This window comes from Phoenix dactylifera, chromosome 1 (genome assembly GCF_051530095.1).
Source record: "Phoenix dactylifera cultivar Ajwa chromosome 1, Ajwa_hap1_PhDact_Kaust_v1.1, whole genome shotgun sequence".
NCBI lineage: Eukaryota > Viridiplantae > Streptophyta > Magnoliopsida > Arecales > Arecaceae > Phoenix > Phoenix dactylifera.
Genome location: NC_143190.1, coordinates 18,621,564 through 18,637,196, shown reverse-complemented (window position 1 = coordinate 18,637,196; position 15,633 = coordinate 18,621,564). Strand labels below are relative to the sequence as shown.

Here is a 15,633-nt window from a genome sequence, read left to right as displayed (position 1 = left end):
AGGAGAATGGTATTGCTTCATAATGGACTCCTCCTGGTACACCTCAGCTCAATGGAGTGTCAGAGAGGAGGAATCGGACTCTATTGATATGGTCCAGTCCATGATGAACTTCACTGATTTACCCTTGTTTCTTTAGATAGATGCCCTATTTTCAGCTATTTACTTATTGAATAGAGTTTCCTCTAAATCCGTTCCTACCACACTGTATGAGATATGGCATGGTAAGAAACCAAGTCTGGGTCATCTCAAGATTTGGGGATGTCCGGCCCACGTCAAGAGACTACAGGCAGACAAGTTAGAGGCTAGGACCATAAGTGCTCGTTTTATAGGATATCCTAAAGAGTCATTAGGATACAATTTTTACGTCTCAGAGGATCACAATGTGTTTGTGAGCCGTCATGCCATCTTCTTGAAAAATCAGTTTATCCTTGATAGAGGCAGTGGGAGAAAAATTGAGCTTGAAGAGAAAGTCTCTGAAAAGCAACGAGTCATGGATCCTATTGAACCCATTCATACAGAGCTAGTACACGATGTCCCTCGACCACCTCGTAGATCTAGTAGGGTCTCCCATCCTCCCGATAGATACTTAGGTATACTAGAAGAGGATACCGAGGAAATGTTCCTAGTGGGAGATAGGGATCACATACAGGATCCCAAAACCTACAACGAGGCGATATCTGATATCGATTCCGAGAAATGGCTGGAAGCCATGAAGTCAGAGTTAGACTCCATGCATTCCAACCAAGTCTGGACCTTAGTAGACCCACCAAAAGGTATTGTACCTATTGGATGCAAATGGATCTACAAAAGGAAAATAGGTTCGGATGGAAAGGTAGAGACCTATAAGGCAAGGCTTGTGGCGAAAGGGTATAGTCAGCGCGAAGGCATTGACTATCAGGAGACCTTTTCACCTGTAGCCATGCTAAAATCCATCCGAACATTGCTTGCCATTGCAGCATTTCATGATTATGAAATCTGGCAGATGGATGTGAAAACTGCTTTCCTGAATGGATATCTTGATGAAGATATCTATATGGAACAACCTTTGGGTTTCACTTCCAGTGATGGAGATCACAAGGTCTGCAAGCTGCAAAGGTCCATCTATGGACTAAAGCAAGCATCTCAGAGTTGGAACACTCGTTTCGATGATGCAATCAAAACGTTTGATTTCATCAAAAACGAAGAGAAATCGTGTGTTTACAAAAAGGTTAGTGGGAGTGCTGTCGTATTTCTCGTACTGTACGACATCCTCCTGATAGGGAATGATATTCTCATGCTAACCTCGGTCAAGGTCTGGTTGTCAAAAGAATTCTCCATGAAAGACCTTGGGGAAGCATCCTCTATTTTGGGAATAAAGGTCTATAGAGATAGATCTAAAAGGATGCTTGGCCTTTCACAGAAGATGTACATAGAGGAGGTGCTGAAGAGGTTCAGCATGGAAAACTCCAAGAGGGGTCTCTTACCCCTAAGACATGGAATTCATCTCTCCAAGAAGATGTGCCCCAACACATCTGAAGAGATTCAACGCATGAGCAAGATCCCCTATGCATCAGCAATAGGGAGCCTCATGTATGCCATGCTATGTACACGACCTGATATAGCCCTTGCTGTGAGTGTCACAAGCAGATATCAGTCGAATCCAGGTGAAGAACACTGGACAGCTGTGAAGAATATTCTTAAGTACTTAAGAAGAACTAAGGACATGTTCTTGGTCTTTGGAGGATCATCAGAGTTGAAGGTAGAAGGATGCACACATATTGATGATAGAAAGTCTACATCAGAATATGTGCAATGATGGTTCAGTAAATTGGAAGAGTTCCAAACAACCGATCATTATAGATTCTACCTTAGAAGCTGAATGTTAAGCCGTATCTAAGGGTGCAGTGGAAACCTTCTGGTTAAAAGTTAATTGCAGAGTTAGGTGTAATGTCATTAGATGCCATAACACTTTACTGCGATAACATTGGCACCATAGCACTAGCTATGGAGCCAAAGTCTCATCAGAAGTCCAAGCACATAGAGCGGTGCTTCCACCTCATACGCGACTATGTTGAGAAGAAATATGTAGAGGTGCAGAGAGTAGGCTCCGCGGATAACATGGCAGACCCGTTCACTAAGCAGCTAAGTCAGCAAAAGACTGAAGCCCATCTTGAGAAGATGGGGCTTAGATATATAACTGATTGGCTTTAGTGCAAGTGGGAGATTGTTAGAAGTATGCCCTAGAAGACAATCTGGCTGACACATTGTTAATTCTAGGGACATAATTTTGTACTTGACTATTTATTATTGAATAAATAAAAGGCATCTTTTCATTCATATTATTTATGTGTCTATGAATCGTCCAAGAAATTAATAAGATGATGATGCATATTCTCAAGAGTTGAGAATTTGAGCCATGTATCATTGGTGATTAATTTCTAAATGCTCCTGATCAATGGATCATCACGAGGACGGTGATCGATCCGATCAGTGCACAGATCACTTTTCTTCTGGATGGACGAGACTTGAGTCCACAGTGTAGGGACACTGAAGTGATAGTGCAGGTGCTTGTTAGAGAACAAGGGTACTGAGCGTGACCAAGACAAGAAGTCACTTGGATGTCTATCCACTCGTCAGTGACTTGCTTGATGTTGCAGTAGTATGACTGGTCCTTTGACCTGCGGTGCTTCGGCTACTCACAGTGAGGTTATTGTAGTTTGACTGCACACATACATGGTCTCTAGCCATATGGGTCTATGCAGTGTAGATTGGCTGCAGTAGGTTCACTGTAGGAGGAGGGTATGCACCTACAAGGAATCTATCGACCTTGATAGAAGAAGTCCTCTTCCTCCTTGCCGTACGCCTCCCTCTCCTCTCCTCTTGGTTCAGCCGCAAGCAAGGAAGATAAAAGCCAAAGGTGTTGGCGGCATCCTCTTCCTCCCTTCTTCCTTCCAACGCAGGGAAAAGAAAGAAGGCTGCGTGGGGATTCTTCTTCTTCCTCTTCTTCATCCTTCTTCTTCCTCCTCTCAAGCACAATCAAGGGTTGATTGAAAGAGAGGAAATCAGCCATCAAAAGAAGTCTTTGCAAGAGAGCTAGCACCCCGGGAAGACAAGAGAGCTTTGATCGGATCACTGCTTCGTGTGGATACCCGTAGAGGCCGGACACTTGAACGGCTTCAAGCAAACCTTCATCCTAGACCACGAACTTCAGTTTGCGGTGATCATCTACCCGCACAAGGTGAAGATCTGATCTTCCTAAAGGTTTAAAAAGTTTTAATTCTTATCTAACTACGAACGATTCATGAAACAACGTTCATGCGATGAACGTCGATCCCGCTTATGCCGATTCCGCTGCCATCTGAATTTTTTGAAATATCAGCGGCATGGGCGGGTTCCCAACAGCTAAATCTTGTAAAAATATTTCAAATGAAAAAGATTTACAAACTGTGAAGATAATAAGTATCATGGCACAGTGTTTAAAACCAAAATTCTGATAAGGTTTGCACAGAAAATAATGTTGAATACAATTATTTATGCACCAAGGACACCATAAGTAAAATAGGGTTAATATAATCCTTGAAGAAATGAAAAAGACAATGTTGTATGATAGTCATTTTTTTTTATAAAAAAAAACTATCATCATTGCTTGTCATACATATGGTTTCTATTAGATCTATTTTTGATAAAAACTTCTTTTTGATCTTCTGAAAAATAGAAAATGAACTATTGCATATCTTTCAGTCGTACATGTTATGCTTGGTATGTTCTTATGAAAATAATGCCAAATCTGATAAAGATACTCCTATCTTTGAGTATCATTCATCAAGCAATGCATATAGAATATTCAATGAAAAGATCCTACACTACAAGAAAAAGGAGCTTTGGCGACGCTTTTTGAGGCTTTTACCGACGCTTATAAGCGTCGGTAATTTTCTTCCCGACGCTTTTCAAAGCGTCACCAAAGCGTCGGCTATGTCGGAGTGGAAAAAAAATTGCTGACGCGTTTGAAAAGCGTCGCTAAAATTCCTCAACCAGTTCAATTAGCGACGCTTTAAAGCGTCGTCATAAATTTTTTTACAGAAAAAAAAATATAAAAATATCCAAGAAAACCGCCGCCGAAGCCATCGCCGTGGCCGCCATCGCCTCCTCATGATCCCCGCCATCTCCGCCTCTGCCGCTTCTGGATTGTCCGCCGCCGAAGCACTCTGCACACAGCCCTCGCAAATGTCCGGTGCGACATTGTTGTTCACAGCCACCACATCCCCCAGATCTCTCTCGATACACTCATCGTACTCCCTCGCCGCCGACGCAAAGTCCTTCGCCACCAAGAACCCCAGCGCTCGGTTCCTCCCCACCAAATTCTCGAACTCTACCCCCATTTCCTCACTCCTCAACCCCTCCACCTTCGCAAACGTAGCGTTGGCTCCATCGAGGTCCCCAATTTGGAGCTGGATGTAGGCCAGTCTCGAGAGGAGCACCGGATCGGAGGGCGATCGGAGCAGCAAATCGCAGATCAGCACCAGGGCGACGTCGAACTCGCGGTGGCAGAAGTGGTTGCAGATGAGAGAGCTCATCACCAGCACCTCCCTCCTCCGCCACCGATCGGCGGCGAAGGAGGAGTCTTTCTTCTCCGACGGCCGTTGGTGGCCGCGGTTCTTGGAGCGGACGAAATCGAGGAGGGAATAGAGACGATCTAGGGTTTCGGGGCGATCACCGAGGGACTGGGGGAGGATGGCGTAGAGGAGGCGGAGGGAGAATGGGAGCATGGAGCCCTGGCGGCCGGGGTAGAGATGGGGGTAGGACTCGAAGAGGAAGCGGGGGGAGCCGAAGGGGTCGGGGGAGGTGGGAAGGGGTTGGAGGGAGTCGAGCTCGGCGAGGGCGTCGGCAGGGCGGCGAAGCTTGAGGAGGGCAAGGGCGGAGAAGGTGAGGTAGATGAGGTGGTCATGGGGGCGAGAGAGGAGTGAGAGGGAGCGGGCGCGGGCGACCTTGTCGAGGGATCGGGAGAGGGGAGGGGATTTGTAGAGAGGAGGGGGGAGGGGGCGAGCGGCGGAGAGAGAAGGGGAGGGGGGCGGCTGGATGGGTTCGGGATCGGGAGGAATTTGCAGGGAGGAGGGGAGGGGGGGGTAATGGCCTCCGACGACGCTTTCTAAAGCGTCGTTGGGAGGAAAAAAATAAAAAAAAAGGAATTTTTGCTTCCGCCGACGCTTAAAAGCGTCGGCCCAAGCTACGGGTTGCGACGACGCTTATAAGCGTCGGCGGAAGCCAGACTTCCTAAAAAATTACCGACGCTTCTACTTAGCGTCAGCAGACAAGAGTCGGAAAAGATAGTTTTTCTTGTAGTGCTACTTGTAGAAATATCAATTCATTTTATTCTTTATGAGACTAATGATCTTTCATCAAGTCACTAAAATTAGATTATATATATGGTTAATATTTTTACGTATATATAACAATCTGAAACTAAAACACCTTAAGAAGAATGAATAAGATTATAATTGGTCAAGTTAAACTAAATCATTTTTGAAAGAGACAGAATTTGAAATCTTGCCGATAAAATCTAAAAACTTGTTAATAATTAGAACCAAATTGAATTTTTCAGAAATGCACTTAATGAAGAAAAATTGGTGACTACTAAAAGATTCAATCAAGAAAAGATGAAATAGATCTTGATGAAATTCTTGCATGATTAGTAGTTAAGATCATCATTATCATTTGTTTGATTTATAAGCTTTATATTCTGTCAAATGAATGAGTAGAATGCACTCCTATGTAGTTATTTCATTAAAGAAAATCTATGTAAAATAACCACTTATTTGAAAACACTTATTACAAATATGATAAAGTACTATGTGATTTGGAACAAGCACCAAAAGCATGATATAAAAGCTTGAGTAACTTTTTGATAGGAAGCAATAGTGATAAAACTATGCATCAAAAAGAAGAATTTGTGATATCTTATTTGCTCAAAGTATATATTGATGACATCATTTTTGGTTCTACTAATGAAGATTTATATGAAGATTTTACTAAGCTCATGCAAGGTGAGTTTTGAAATATGTATGATGAATGAATTAACATTTTCCTTCGAACTCCAAATTAAGACAAACAAGAAAGGGGATCTTCATTGACCAAAGTTAGTCCACAAGAAAACTCTTATAGAAGATTGGCATGAAGAAGGTATGTCTATGACCCCATCTTGTAGAATTTGAAAAGGATGAGCAAGGTAGATCTATTATTTTTAATGCTGTATTGAAGCATGATAGAATAATTATTTTATCATACAGCTAGTAGACCAGATTGTATGCTCATTATGTGCCCTTGTGCAAGACTTCAATCTAACTCTAATGAATCATATTTTATTGATAACAAATGAATCCTAATCTGAATTTTGATAGAAACAATTGTTTAAAATAATTTGATTAATACTTAGCTAGCATGTCTTATTGATAATTATCTTAAGCAAATAGAATCTAAGCTAAATTGATTCTGAAAATAAAAAAATGATTTGACCTTGATAAATCTTCCTACTATCTCACATGCTTGTCCTTGAACCATCTTGGTTAATGAAACTATCTCTTTAGTTCAAGTGACATGTGCTTGCTTATATTTAGGCAATCTTTTAAGTAAAGTGACTCAATATTCAATTATTGTCATATCTTATGTTGAGTCATCTAGTTAAGAAATATGTTGTATGAATGTTCTGTATCTTGAAGAAACTAATGACTTCCTTCAAGAGAGAAAAAGATTTTGTTCATAATGCAGATGAATCGGTAATTAGCTTAGCTTAGCAAAGTCAGTAACTTAAATCTTATTGTGGCATGATTAAAATTTTTAATTATTAATTTCGTGATATCATGTCTATATATGTATTGATTGACTTATGCTTTTAGAAATTGTTTCATGGTTTGCCCAAACTAAAATATATCTTTGCCAAGTCATAACCATAAAATACACAAGTTTATGCTTAAAATTTTGATTTAAAATAACTTGTGAGAAGCTATGAATCCTTGAGCATAATGAAAATATTGGTTGCATGATATACATCTATATGATACAAAAGATTATTTCTTTATTCTGCTCTTTTATGTAAATTACTTTTGAATAACAAAAAGAGAGAGAGATAAAGAAAAGAAAATGAACATTATTCAAGAAAAGTAAAATCTAAGTAAAGGCAAATACTCCAATCGTATGAAAAAACAAAACAAGCATAATATATTCAGCACATTTGTGAGACTTGTGTGAGCATTCTTTTGGAAGGGATAAAATTCGTAATTAATTACACTTAAACAGGAAAAGTTTGAAGTGAACATTTTAACCTTTCTATATTGCTTATCATAGAGATGGTGCCAATGGGGAGGCTAGTGGTAGTATCCGGTACTATTTGACCCAACTATTCGGTGTAGGATATATTAGGGATGGCACAAGAGGAAGGCTAGTGGTAGTACCTCGTGCCCCTTCCAACTCCACCAGATAGGGAGCAAATAGAGTATAGAGCATAAGAAAGTAAAAATGAAAAACAAAATCAAAATGTTCATTAATTAGTTAAGGAAAGAAATTCAAAAAAATAGAAAAATGAATGACAAAGTAAATGAAAGTATATAAGAAGAATCAAGTCAAGTTTTAATCACTTGAAAACACACCTTAAGGATGAAATCAGTGCAAGATTATATTTAAAAAGGAGGAGTTTATTTGAAAAGAATTGATTTTGATCCTTGACATGCTTGTTCTTAATATTTTAATGCATGACTTAACACATAATATATTTTTTGCATGTGGCATGATGTTTTGAATTATAGGTTCTCAATATTTTGTAATACTCCATGCTTGGATAATTTGATTGAATGTTTGAAATACTACATAATTTTTTTTGTATTATTGAAAAGAAATTTCAGATTTGTCGTTCACAATCATCTTTGAAATCTGAAAGTTGAATAAATTTGTAAAAAGGAGAAGAGAAGGATATCTCTATTTAGGCAAAATAAATTGTTTTTGTTTTATCTTTCAACTTGCCTAACTTTGGTACATAATGTTCTAATTCATACCAAAACTCAACACTAAATACAAATATTCTGAATATGCTCTAATATGTTTGAAATATGTGTTTTCAATCGTAATGATTTAAGATGAGCTATAATATGGAAGATACATATCTCAAATTATAACTTTGAAAGCCTCCTTGAAAATCTTTATGAAGTTCAAAATCCGATTTTGTATAAAAGCTTAAACTTAATTTAAAAATGCTTATATCGGTACATCTTTGTAACCTTAGTTACATGCTTCAATGATCGCATCATTCAGGAGAATAACTCAATATGATTCCTAAATAAAAAATCTTAACTTAAGAAAAACAGAATTAATTTTGATGCCTTGGTTGATTGCTCTGATACGCATCTGAAACATTTCATTTCTTATCTTTAAAGTATACTAAAATTGGTTTAAATGATGTATTTTTCAATGATCTTGATTGCGAACAAATGTTTCTAAATATATGACTTTACTTTGATATTAAAAAGATTCATTGTATTTCATGTATACATTGCTATGAATCTATGAGTAAAAAATTAAATTCTATAAACATTCACTTGAATGATCTTCTATATCCCTTTCTGCATGATTGTTGCTTCCATCACCAAAAAAAAGGCCATTTTTAAAAGAGTGAATAATCTTAAAGCTAGAAACATTTCAGCTCACTCAAATGACTATTAAAAGAAAGAAAATGTAATTGCTTTTGGAAGAAATTGAGCTTCAAATGAATTATTTCTTATTAATATTTCAGAACATTTTCTCAAAGATTAAGAGGAAGCATAACTTGTTCTTAAAAGATTAAAAAGAGTGATTGCTATAAATTTTGAATAATTCTAGATCACTCTACATTCCTGATATCATAGAATTTCAGTTTTATTCATGCTCATCATTAAAATCTGAAATTCAACAAAAAGAAAAAAATGATTAAAGAAGAATGCATCTTTTGAGGGGGAGCTTTAGACATATCAATCCTTCTTCATCTTATTCAAAAGTTACCATCATATGATGCATACCTTGAATTTTTTATGAATTGATTTTGATGAACCTCCTTGTGTTGCCATTACTTGTCTTAATTATATAAAGCCTATATCTTGAGTTGAGTTTTATAAAGGTTGTCTTATCTCAATATGCTCTCATTAGTATAAGCTGTGCTGAAACTTATAGAACATATATTTTCAAGATTGACAATTTGAATATTTTATTAAAAATTATCTTCAAATTTTAAACTCTTAAATGGAATGTTCAATTAAGGAGGAGAAAGAAAATTTTTAGGAGGAGGGATCATATGGAGCTTAATCGCATAAATCCATAAATAAAGGAGAGAGAAAGAATACTAAATGAGAAGTGATTCTAATACTCTCCATTATGTATCATCTGAAATTTAAATCTGAAAATCTGTATGATACACCTTAAGGCTTGTTATTTGGTTAGTGCATCAATCATGAACCAAATTACAATTCAAACAGTTGATCTTAAGAGTCTCTAGTTTAATGAAAGAGGGGGAGAATAATGTGTTGAGCTAAATTTCCTTCAGTATTTCTTATGAACACAAATTTAAAGTAACTACTATATGTGATAGATTTATAGATGGTAAAATACACCTAATTGGCAAATTAGCTATTTTGAAAATTATTTGAATACGAATTCCATCTGTCTTTATTAGAAAATCTATTTTGGAATTCATTAATGAGTTCTTATTAGCTTGCTCTTTAGAACTTCAATTTTGTGCCAATTCATTTTTATATGTATCAAAATGTGCTTCTTTTTAAAGGAATAAAAGAAAGTCTTTAAAAGAGCTCTAAAAGAACTTTCAAAGCTTTGAATTTTATGTATGCTCTAAGATATATCATAAAGTGCATGAATTCATGTTTTGGTATTTATGCCCGAATGCTTTTATTATCATACAAGAACTTTGAAGCCATTAAGAATTAATGATCCAATATGATGTTATATTTTTTTTGTTTTGATCTTATACTCTGAAAATTAATTAAATTGCTCTCATGTTGCTAAATACTTAATATATTGGGCAAAAGATCTTAAATGAACAAGCTTTCATACTTGTTATTAAAGATCTTTAAAAAAAAATTGATTTCCATTCGTGCTTTCTTTGAATATCATTCTTGATACTTCTTGAATTAATATGAAAAAGGTTCCACCTATACTTGATTTGAAAACTATCTTTGGAATCACATTCGATGTGCTCTCATTATAATTTGCTCTGAAATCATCTTAATTGGCTCTGATCTATGTTAATTAATCTTATTCTGACATTATTGACTTAAGTTATATGATTCATATTCTTGCAATAATTTGACATGTATTAACTGAAAATTAGAGTACAGTAAGGAAAAGAAATATTTGAGTATTATTATCTTTGTGCTTAATGTTTCATTATCTTGCAACCTTTTTGATGTTGTCAAAAAGGGAGAGAAATATCTGAGTATATGCTCATAATGCTTTATGTGTTGATTATGTTAAGTTGATTAAATCTAAAGCATTATCATAAAGTATATTTTAAAGATATATGTTTTCTACTTCATGCAACTTAGCTATGCATTAGTTCTAGAACATAATATATTTTATATTGCACATACTCCAAGTTTTGTCATCATCAAAAAGGGGGAGATTGATGACCATAAGATTGATTTAAAGATTGATTTTGATGATCACAAAATCTTGAAGTATAATTACTAATGTTTGTATTGCAAGAAGAAAGATAATTTGTTTTGCAAGGAATATAGCAAGTTGAAAAATACAAGAAGGTCTCAAAAGCTCTCAAGAAAAGTTAGAAGAAAGCTACACTTCATTGGCCCAAAGTTCAAGTTCAAAGGATTCAAGTTGGAGGGACAATTCTAAAGAAAAACTTAAAAGAACTGTCCTCGAGTCGACTCCTGGAAAGTCAGAGTCGACTCTGGCACTCTGGAGTTTCAAGAAACAGTGCTCGAGTCGACTCCGAAACTCTGCGAGTCGACTCCGACTGAAAACAGACAAAAAGATAGAGAGTTGATTTTCAGCGCTACAGTGCTTGAGTCGACTCCCAGCTACAGTGCCGGCAGACTCTTATTCACGAGTCGACTCCTACTTCAGCCGAGTCGACTCGAGCACGCTGGGAGGCATAACGGCTAGTTTTTTCTCAACTCCAACGGCTCTATTTTTGTCTCTAACGGCTAGATCTTTGTTCGCACGCCATCCAAAGCTATAAAATCAAGGGGATAGCTATGGGAGAACTTAAGGAAGTGGTGTTAGATGTATGCCCTAGAAGCCAATTTGGCTGACACATTGTTGATTCTAGGAACATAATTTTATACTTGACTGTTTATTATTGAATAAATAAAAGGCATCTTTTCATTCATATTATTTATGTGTCTATGAATCGTCCAAGAAATTAATAAGATGATGATACATATTCTCAAGAGTTGAGAATTTGAGCCGTGTATCATTGGTGATTAATTTCTAAATACTCCTAATCAATGGATCATTACGAGGACGGTGATCGATCCGATCAGTGCACAGATCACTTTCCTTCTGGATGGACGAGACTTGAGTCCACAGTGTAGGGACACTGAAGTAATAGTGCAGGTGCTTGTTAGAGAACAAGGGTACTGAGCATGACCAATACAAGAAGTCACTTGGATGTCTATCCTCTCGTCAGTGACTTGCTTGATGTTGCAGTAGTGTGACTGGTCCTTTGACCTGCGGTGCTTCGGCTGCTCACAGTGAGGTTATTGCAGTTTGACTGCACACATACATGGTCTCTAGCCATATGGGTCCATGCAGTGTAGATTGGCTGCAGTAAGTTCACTGTAGGAGTAGGGTATGCACCTATAAGGAATATATCGACCTTGATAGAAGAGGAGTGATCCTATGTGATTTGTTAGACTGAGTTCTAAGACTTGGCCAAGGCAGTAATATAAAGTGGAAAAAGAGTTTTCCACTATCGAACTCAAGTCGAATAAATCTTGACATATGACAGACGATGGGGTTTGACGAGTTGTCCATGACCTCCGTCCTGTAGGGATCCACGATAGTAGGACTGTATCACATGACAACTGCACCTAGAGGTTCATCTTTCTATTCTACTGGGTAGCCACTACATGCTGCTAGGTGTCACTGGTGGATGGTGGGACTCATAGGGATTATCTTGATGATCGATAAATCCTAATGAGTTGAGTTGGAATCGTTCCAACCCATTGAAAGGAGTTTGCAATGATAAAGTGATAGAGATCACAATATATCTCACTACCAGTCAGAATAGAACCTATGGGGTCACACACACTAGAAGTATTGACCGATCCGATGGTTGAAAAGTGATTATGAATCACGAGCAATCAATTCGATTGATAAGAAGTTGAAGAAGGAATGGGAATTGATTAATTGGACTTAAATCACAAATCCTACTTGAAGTAGGATTCCTAGAGTTCTAATTGGATTAGGACTGGGAATCCTATTTGGAGTAGGACTGGGATTCCTACTTGGAGTAGGATTCCTACAATCCTAATTAGATTAGGATTTTGAATTCATCTTTGGATTCCTACTTAGAATAGGATTCCTAGAAATCCTAATTGGATTAGGACTTCGGATTCAAATAGAGTCCTAATTGTATTAGGACCAAAATTAAATATGTCCTAATTTGGATTAGGATTCCTTAAGTCCTAATTAATTATTAATCTAATGAATCAACATGACTTCTAATTGGATTAGGATTGAAGAGTTCAATTGAGTCATGGTTCATTCAAGTTCTAATTGGATTAGGACTAGCATAGATTAAACCCGATTGATTCATGATTTGGTTAATCCTAATTAGATTAGGACTAAACCATGAGAAGGGCACCTAATCCTCTTTGGAAGAGGATTGGGTTAACCAAGTAAGAGGGGCATGAGCCCCTCTCATCCTTGATTAGGTGCGGCATGAAGAGAGGGGGCCGGCGCCCCCTCTTGGAAAGTAGTCAAGGGCTCCTAACTTGTAGGAGCCCTTCATCCTTATTAAAGGAGGACTAGGGCCGGCGCCCTAGATGAAGCTTTTCTCCTCTTCAAACCGTGGCCACCTCCCTCTATCTCCTCTTGGTTCAGCCGCAAGCAAAGGGAGAAGAAAAGTCCAAGAGTTGGCGTCCTCCTCCCCTTCCCTTCCTTCATCCAACGCAAGGAAAGAAAAGAAGGCTGCGTGGGGATTCTTCTTCTTCCTCTTCTTCATCCTTCTTCTTCCTCCTCTCAAGCACAATCAAGGGTTGATTGAAAGAGAGGAGATCAGCCATCAAAAGAAGTCTTTGCAAGGGAGCTAGCACCCCGGGAAGACAAGAAAGATTTGATCGGTCCTCTACTTCGTGTGGATACCCGTAGAGGCCGGACGTTTGAACGGCTTCAAGCGAACCCTCTTCCAAAAACCACGAATTCAGATTTGTGGTGATCATCTACCCGCGCAAGGTGAAGATCTGATCTTCCTAATGTTTTTACAAGTTTTAATTCTTACCTAACTACGAACGGTCTAGAAACAGCGTTCATGCGATGAACGTCGATCCCGCTTATGTCGATTCCGCTGCAATCTGATTTTTGTTTTGAAATATCAGCGGCATAGGCGGGTTCCCAATAGTGGTATCAGAGCCTAGGCTTCGTAGATTAAGGTAAGAATTAAATATCTAAAGGCTTATTAGATCTGAAAATTGAATGATCATGTATGCTGAAAATTTCTGCATGCAGATTTTTCAGGGGTGCTGATTTTTGCATGCTGATTTTTATGTGATAAAATGATGATTCTAATTGCGTTGTTAATGAGATTACAAAGTTTAGAATCATGATTAGCATGATCAGCAACCTATGTCATGACATAATCAGTTAGTTTTTATATCTGAAAATTATAATTGTTGCATATGGTGATGATCATAGGATTCAAACCCTTTTGGTATCAAATGTAATGACCTGCGATGTGATCTGCGATGTCATGTAATTTTTCAGATGCTTGCATGCATCTTATTTGATGTTTTGAGAGGCCTGCGTGCCTCCTAAAAGGAGATGTAATTTATTTTTATTTTTATTTTACATCTGGTTGTATTTCTGTGATGTGATGTACGTCAACGATCAAGTCGAAGACGATGCATGAGATGAACAGGGGTCTAAACGGTTGATGGCGATTGGATCAAGAGTTGGTCAAGGATCGAATCAAGGAGGCTTGGAACCAATTCAAGAGTTGAAGACCAGTTGATCGATTGACGTGCATGTGCTTGTAATACGACCTAACTAGAATCCATGATCATCACCTATTTAAAGTTTAGCTTTAATTTGATGCTGCGATTATAACTGCCTGTGATATGCCGTTTGCATGTGATGTGAATGCGAGTCGGGTAGATAGGTTTACATGTGATGTAGCAAACCCAATTGAGACCTAAATCAAAACCTCCTCAATCAAGTCGAGAGTCAACCGACATGAGCAAGTCATATTAGATTAATTGATCTAATTGGTGTCTAGGAAAGCATGAAAGGTGGTTACTTAATTAGGACCTTACTCTCTGAGTAAGGGGAGCCTCCCACCTGCTTACCTGGCCAATTATTCGATTACCTCTTATGAAGGGCTCAAGTTGCAAACACTAAGACCTGATTAACCAATATTAAGTCAATACGTCTTCCACTGTAGTAGAGCTGCTAAGGCCTTTCTGATGTTGATTTGTCTCGGCTGGACACAGTGGTCAAGTTGCATCGGGGGGCTAGACTTCTCTATAGACATGAGATGTTGTAGGGTAAAGGTGGGGTTGGGCACCAATAACTATTAGGTGAGGACCCAATGACGACTTTATTCCTACGGTTATACGGTGGGTCTGACTTAACTAAGAAATGGAACCAATAACTGTTAGGTGAGGTCTTCATGGCTTAGAGACCAAGTTACACTACAACATGCTTGAGAAGCATTGTACAAGAGTTGTACATTCATCAATCTATGTGTCACCAATAACTGTTAGGTGAGGTGGCATGTAAATTGGTGGGACCGCAGTACCTACTAGAAACCCTAGTCGTATGGGATTTCCGTTTCCCTACCAGAGGAGTGTGAGGGATTCGAGAAAATAGTGGGAGTTACATTTGTTCTAAAAGACCTTAGAACAGATTAGGATCAAGTACAAAAGTCTAACTAGAATCTTTACTCTCTGCAGATACAATGTCAGCTTCAAACCCTTTGACCCGTATTCTTGAGACCAACCGACTGACCGGGACCAATTACAAAGACTGGCTTAGAAACCTCAAAATTGTTTTGGACTGTGAGAAAATAGGTTACATACTCGATTCAGATATCCCCACACTACCAACACGTCCTACCGATGTTCAGCGTGAGATGCATAAAAGGTGGCTGGATGATGACATTAGAGTCAAGTGCTATATGATGGCATCCATGTCCAATGAACTCTAATGCCAGCATGAGAATCTCAAGACTGCTAGGGACATACTAGCACACCTGCAAGAGTTGTATGGTGAGCAGAGTCGCACAGCTCGTTTTGAAGTGTCCAAGAGGCTCTTCAAGACAAAGATGCGCGAAGGGCAGTCTGTCCATGATCACGATCTGACCATGATCAAGGACCTTGAGGAGCTTGAGAAGCTCGGGATGAACATGCACAAGGAATTACAAGTGGATTTGATCCTACAGTCACT

At 38.3% G+C, this 15,633-nt stretch overlaps 1 protein-coding gene across 1 annotated transcript in view; it reads right to left on the bottom strand.

Moving 5' to 3' along the window:
- The window catches only part of LOC148703500 (uncharacterized), a 66,393-nt gene that overhangs the window by 32,274 nt on the left and 18,486 nt on the right, over positions 1–15,633 (bottom strand). Inside the window, exon 2 of the mRNA XM_089929764.1 lies at positions 4,123–4,964. Coding sequence (XP_089785890.1) covers positions 4,123–4,964 — 842 coding nt within the window. The remainder of the gene's footprint in view (positions 1–4,122; positions 4,965–15,633) is intronic.